Source organism: Cucurbita maxima, unplaced genomic scaffold, assembly GCF_002738345.1.
Source record: "Cucurbita maxima cultivar Rimu unplaced genomic scaffold, Cmax_1.0 Cma_Scf00021, whole genome shotgun sequence".
NCBI lineage: Eukaryota > Viridiplantae > Streptophyta > Magnoliopsida > Cucurbitales > Cucurbitaceae > Cucurbita > Cucurbita maxima.
In genome coordinates, this window is record NW_019272037.1 from 3893521 (window position 1) to 3900896 (window position 7376).

At 34.3% G+C, this 7376-nt stretch overlaps 1 protein-coding gene across 3 annotated transcripts in view; it reads right to left on the reverse strand.

The window, feature by feature from the left end:
- Window positions 1-7376, reverse strand: part of LOC111495122 (probable cyclic nucleotide-gated ion channel 20, chloroplastic) — a 14562-nt gene that overhangs the window by 6387 nt on the left and 799 nt on the right. For 2 of the 3 annotated variants that reach the window (XM_023145005.1, XM_023145007.1), the window contains exons 2-6: window positions 5878-6394; window positions 3279-3479; window positions 2834-2932; window positions 1294-1431; window positions 692-940 (exon numbers count right to left, since the gene is read on the reverse strand). In XM_023145005.1, the coding sequence (XP_023000773.1) occupies window positions 692-940; window positions 1294-1431; window positions 2834-2932; window positions 3279-3479; window positions 5878-6378 (1188 nt within the window). In that variant the 5' untranslated portion in view covers window positions 6379-6394. The remainder of the gene's footprint in view (window positions 1-691; window positions 941-1293; window positions 1432-2833; window positions 2933-3278; window positions 3480-5877; window positions 6395-7376) is intronic. The other variant, XM_023145006.1, reaches the window with a different exon arrangement.

Here is a 7376-nt window from a genome sequence, read left to right on the forward strand (position 1 = left end):
AAAAAAAAAAAAAAAAAAAAAACTTAACTAGGAGCACTATAACCACGAAAAATATATAAAGAAAGTCAGAAACAATGAGCGAACAAACAAAAGGATCTGGGTAGTAGCACTAAGAAATCACACGTCCCCAACCAAACACCCCCAAAATAAAACTCCTTAAGGAAAAATCCATGACAAAATCCGGCAGAGTCAGCCAAAGGAGAGAAAGCAGCACATAGAAAACCATTTGGGAAGCTTCCAAAGATGCATGATAGATGCTATGTGACAGTGTTAGGATCCTAACAACACGAAACACAAAATAGAACTATATTGCAATATCAAAAGTAGAGAGAGCTACATCCCTCTCCAAGTCTCACATTGGACAATCTCCAAAATAATCCTCCTCTAAGATCCCTAATTTCCCCGTGACCCCTGACTAATTACCACTATGCCTTTACTAATATTCTATTCATATTTCCAACATATCGCCTATAAGTACTCTGACAGAGTGTTTTAACTTAAAACTAGGGGGAAAAAATTGAAAATTTTGCTTCAAGAAATCACAGTAAAAATTTATCAACAAATGTATCCTAACAGTTCAATGACTGCAGGAAAAACTGCAGGAAAAACTGCGAGAAAAAGGGATACCGTTTGCTATTAAAAAAAATAGAAGATGTGAAATGAAGCATATCAAAAGAGATAGGAAGTCCACCTGAAGCCCAAAGAGATACCAGAGAGACCCAACAATATGACCAGCCAACATAAAGGTGAGAAGATTGATGACAAAATTTGCCCATGCTGTCTCAAAAACAAAGCCACTTGGAGACTGACCAGCAAGAAGAGGTAGAAACCTGTACAGTCTGGGAATATATTGAGCAATAACTGCAGTGCGTAACAGATTTTTTGCATGATTTGCTCCAGATGTCCCCAAAGAGTTTGGCAGGATTAGAAAAACTATTATCTGAGAGAGAGAGAGAGAGAGAGAGAACTTTCACATTTTCTGGATACTGATACGTCCAGACATCTTGCATAACATAATAATAACATTGAACCAGTTAGCTAATGGTTAGTAATGCTAAATTAGAAAGAAAGAAAAAATCATTCACAACCATATGAAAGACATTCGGATATATATCAAGGGCATCTCTGAAATTTAGAATTCAGAAAACCAGGATATTCTACAAGAACTTGAGATTTCAGGAAAATGTTGATTATCGAACTGCACAATATTGGTGACCTCAAATTTTTCTACACAAAATGTGGATTAGTTGAGCATGTGTCTGCACGTGTGAACCAGGGGATGGGGCAGCGTACCTGAGGCAGCGGTAAAACAACAAGCACATCTATAAAAAAATTTCCTTTAAGGTAGTTCTTAGCAATTTTCTTCGGATGGTCAACTAATTCGCCTGCTCCAACAACTCTGGTTTCTGGTGCCACGTATGCCAACCTAAACTGGAAGTAATTAAAGACGTCAAATTTTGTAGTTAGAGATTGATCTAGAAAACAAACAATTGTACGAAATTGTCTACCTAGTCTGAATTTCTAGTTTATGCATCTAAATCAGATCTGATTGTTTCTTTATCCAGGGTTTCATCCTCTTTTATGTTCTTTTGTGTTACCTCCCTTATCATGGACCTATTCTACTATTCAATGACTCTATGAAGTTTAACCTCTATAGGAGATATGGTTGACATGTTTCTTTTTATTAATGGAAATTGGAAAAGGAAAATATATAATTACCATATTAAGAAAAAAAATCTTAGAGAAACATTTTTGAACCTTTTTGACAACTCAATAAATTTAATAATATCCAATGTAGTAGCTTCTTGTTGACTTGAGCATAATTTAAGTAGTCAGACATCAATGCCTCCATCATGGATCATAGGTTTAAATTCACTCATATGTAATATTCTACTAAGAAAATGACACTGGCCCCTTCATTAATAATGTTACAAATTATATCCCACTTGAGGTCTCACAAAAATAAAATATGATTGTCATATATATATGATTTAATATACATTTGCATTAAAAGGATAAAAGAATCCAATATACGACAGTTAATCCATCTTCAATCTAAAAAATATAAAAGGAAAAAAGATGTGATACAAATCCTATTTTGGTCTAAGAATTTTTGCACTTATTCTGTTGAGCGATAAACATTCAAACATTCAAACTGCAGATAAAAAACCACCTTAGTCCCCATCATTAATTTTTAATAAATTAATAGACAAACATAACATGGTCACATCGTCCGTTCACTTAGTCAATAAATGTGTACATGGATAAGTGTCTGAAACGCATGAGTAGGTTAGATATTGGCTTTCCCAACAGCTTTAGGTTCTTATTAAACACTAAATGAATCAATAACGATAAAAACTAAAATAGTTTTTTAAGTAAAGTTTTAAGAAATAAAGCTAAAAGTTTAAATTTGGAAAAACTGCACTATAACATCTGAAAATTTAGGGATAGTAATATAAAGAATGGAAATTCAAACAGAAAAGGTAGTATTTAAACTAAAATTTGAAAATATATCTTGTCCATGAATTACCTCTAGTTCTACATTAGTATAAAACATTATAATAAGCAAGAAATATCACTAGCAATTATGGAAAAAATATTCTTTCCCAATAAAAACAACTTTTTATTGATAAATAAAAATTTGATAAATACATTACTTTATCACAGGTAAACAATGAATAAGAAGGTTCATATCAACAGATAGCAAACACAAGATCGCATGTTTTATTTCCTTCTAGCTATGTAATCGATAAATATATTACCTTATCACATGTAAACAACGAATAAATTTTGTAATAATTAAAATTCAGATGGAAGAAAAATAAACAGCTACCTGGAGAAGCATGTGTAGGAAATAGACAAAATCGGTCATGCTTCGGAAAACCACCAATGTTGTGGTCATCGGCCAATTAATAAATATACACTTCTTAACCTGCACGAGTAACTTAAACAATTTGTTAAGAGTAAATGGTACATGCGATGGTAGAATCATTAGGTCATGGATTTTTTATTTTTAAAAAGTTCACGGATTCGATAAATAGCATTGAATAAAAAGAAAATCTATTACTGTATTTAAGAGACAAAATGTATCCCTCAGAAAAACTAAAAAAATAAGAACAAAAAGTAAATATGTCAAAAAGAGAATAGATAAATATTAGCTGTTTTCTTTTTGAAGGATAAACGGAGGTGAGGGGATTTTAACTCCCTCATAATCCAACCAAAAATACTTATAGATTTCAATGATTGGAGAAAAATGAAGAAAAGGAAGAAAGCCATACAAAGTGGACAGCAAGCACGAAGAAAAATAACGGGTCCAAGAAGATCGCCAGTAAGCAAGAAATAACAAAAAACTTGTTCCATTGCTGAACAACTTTTGCATGAGGATTCATAACTCCAGGAATATACGGAAGCAAGAAGCACCAGACAGACCGAAACTTCACTGCCCAACCTTTCCCTTCTCCGTAGAGATCCTTGTGAAACTGAACAAACAGAACGAGCACGTATAAGGATTGATCGATTCACTTCAAGTTTTAGAACATGTTGCTGAACCTTTCAACTTTAAAAAAAAAATCATAGAAGATTATTTATTTATCGAATAGTTCAATGTTAAATTACCACTGAATTCAAAAGTTTAAGCTGATGAGTTATAGTAAGTTAATATTTTATCATTACTTAAACACTTTAGCATCCTTCACGACTACCGTGTACATCAAATAACCACGCCAACTTGTGTGCAAGTCTGTAAGCATTCAGAAAAGCTACATGATTTGAACTGCAGTTATGTACATACCAAATTAAAATACTTGATGAGATAAATGTAAATAGCACAACTTAAACCTAAAAAGAACAATTACCAAGTACATTCATGAGGCTTGAAGTAATTACATTTATGGCCATTGTTTTAGCATTCAAGAAATTGATACCACACTTGCTTAGTTAGCATTCCAAAGAAAGAAGTCATTGAAGACTCAAATTTCTACTTGAACGGAAGATAGGAAGGATAGGTAACCAAATATACGCTGCAAACTTATTAGCATGGGACAAACTATACAAAACAGGGAGGGAAAACATGGAGGCAGATGTTTTATCTTGAATACCACTATAAGTTACTATTTTCTCTATAAAAAATAGCCGAAGTGAATTTGCAAGAATTACTAGACAAATTGAGAAGAAACTCCTCATCAAGAGTCAAGGTAGCCTTGGACTAGCTAGAAGGAACAGATACATAGAGAGACTGCTCACTTTCCAATGGAATCTCACACCATTACGTGTACATTATCACATTCTACCTATCACTTTCCTTAATTCCACCGCAGTCCTATTGTGGGTCACTTGAGAAATCTTGGAAATGTATCATGATTTGGCTTGAGGTAGGCTGTGTTTGGCACATAAAAATATGTAAATAAAGGAGTTTGTTAGACAGCATACGTGTGCAAACAAAGGAAATAACTGACTACTTCCCCTCCTAGTTTATTCCATCCACTACCCATATCTGTCATATTTGGGAGGATATGATATATCCATAAGCTTCAGTCAGGATTTCGCTATATTTGAAGGAGGTGATACTAACCTGGTAACAGTAACAAGCCAACCAAATATTGCCATTTCTAACCACTTGAACATCCATTCAAAGGGAGTAGCCACCAAAATAAATAAATAAATGAATAAAAAACCTATATGTTTACCAAGGACCATGGTGACGGATGAAGACTGCATTTTCACTGACCTATACGACATCTACCTCCAGCAAAGCACATACCATTGTCCTTAAACTAATGAGCAATGCAAAATGGCATGGGTATCTCGGTATCTATCTATGTTGTTTCACTACGTACAAACTGAACTGGTGAAGTAGGTGGAGTTGGGTGCAATACCTTTACCACACTGCTATTAACACCACTCCTTCCGTTGTACGTTTGCTCATCATTGTCAATGAAAAATAACTTGTACCATACCATATGAACTTGGAAGGCTCAATTATGAAAAGGTGACCAAGTGCTAACTTGTTGCCTTGGAGACCTAATATTAATTCAGAAGAGGCTGAATCCAACAAGTTATGTTGGAGTTCAAACAGTCAAGTATCTTCACGTCAGAAGTTTTTCTTGAGATTCCTGCTAAATGGACCTGGTATCCTCAACTAGCAGTTGGCTAATATGACTCAGAAGTCCATAATGCATCACAACATAAGGGTAAATGCAATCAACAAAATTTAAAAATCCATCTTAGGTACTACATAAACCCCCAATGGACATTGTTCTCTTACAAGGAAGGTTTGAGAAGAATACTGTGCTTGTTTTTACTTCTCCTTGACCATGACCCTTACAGTGCAACTTTTCGTTACAACTGATGCACGAGCTTAGGCTTGCATCAATAGTTTCTTTAATGTTTAAAAAAATCGAAATATTTTTTTTAAATAAGAGACACAAAGCTTTCAGTACCTAAAAGGAGGAGCACAAGATGGAAGGAGATAAGCATCTCCTCCCGAACTATCAATTGACCTCCTTCCAGATTGATTACGGAGTAGGGAAAATAGCAAAGTCGTGTAATTTTGACCAAGAAGAGGCAGTATGCTTTACAACCTCTCAAAAAGAACAAAAATAACCTGATAGTTAAATAAATAAGTTAGCCTGCGTTTGATAAGATAAACGAATACACATGAAGAGACGTTATTTGGACTCCATGCAGAAATTTTACATTAAAGAAACTATGAGCACCGACGAAGACTCCCTTAAATCCTGCAAGTATGAGTTAAACGAGATATTCATAAATAGGTAAGAAACTAACAATTCTATCATGTAAATCCTGAGGTTAATAAGAATAGCTGTGCGCGCATGATGTGTAAAAATAATCCATTGGTCTTTGAGGGAGAGAAAATACCTCAGGGTCAAATATGCCTCTCATTCTTGAGCTTTTCTGTTTCGATGATTTGGAATTATATGTTGGGCATGTTATACAGAAAGGATCATTGCACACTCCCAGCTGGCCAGACTTTATTAAGTGTTCATTTCTGCCAGCAAAGTGTTGAATGGCCCAATCAGACTCGTCATTCGTCTTGAACGAAGGAAATTTGTCTGTCAATGGCTCTGCAGTTTTGCTTTCAGTCACACCTGGACTTGACTGTGAAGATTTTTCAGGTTTACGGCGAGTATATTTTGAACCAATCTCTAGGAATGGACTTTTTCTTTCAATTCTTAAGGGACCAGTATAACCAACAAGCTTTGCATCACTGACATATATCCCAGAAGAAGTTGGAATTGATAGCGATGAACTCCGGGCCAATGATGCATACGAAGGAAAATAAGAACCCAGTTGTTCATCTAACAATGGTGGACCAGTGTTTGATAGCATCGGTGTATCGTCTTTTTCAAAGGAAGCCATTTCTAAGTATCTAGGCCTAGGATTAGAGAACGAAACAAATTAAAAACGAAATAATTGCTCAAAAGGAAAAGAGTGAGAAGTGCACAAGAAACATGCATTTTTTCCCATGATATGACAAACACAAATCATTAGTCTGAACTGAATAAAATCTCCATGATGCGGGACTTAAGTTGACTTCCTCTGCTTATAAATTAGTGATATCGGGGCGCAATAAAGCGCCATAGAACCAGAAGCAACAACATCAATCAATTTGAAGCAACTAAACAGATATCACATAAGAAAAGAAAGGAAGCAATGTTCATATGGAGTTCAGATTATAGAAGATGAATAGAATGCCCATTTCCCTCTGGAGTGCCAATGATAAGGAAAAACATAATTCGGAAATAAGTACGTCTGGAACATCTGTAGATCAACATTAAATTCCCACAGCAGCATAAAAATACTAAACACTGTCTGATTCTCGTTTACTGAAAATAAATCTATGTACATAAAATTTTAATAAGCAAACGGTTATTACATGGACAAAAACAAATTACGAGATATTTGCGCACCTAGAATGCGACTAGGCAAAAGAAATACGAAAATCTAAAGATTTTACTATTTTAGACTAATTGTAATCCAATCACAAATATCAACAAATTTTTTCTCATTTCTTTCCAAACAATTCATCAAAATAGAGCTCGAAATGCACTATTCCAAAAAAAAGAAAAAAAAAAAACAATTCTCATTTGGAGACAGAATACACATTCCTCAGAAAAGACCAGCAAGCATCAAATAAAATACAATGAAAATTTGCTACCACTTGTTCGACATTTTATGTATTACTCCCTCCCCTTTATATACCATGGAAATTTACCATCACTGACTCGACATTTCACGTTTAACTTCATCCATTCCTAAACTGTGAACTTTTAATATCACCAACTCAACAATTCTGACATTCAGCTAGATCTAATAACTGTAAGTAAAATTCTTTTTTTTTTTTTTTTTTTTTTTTT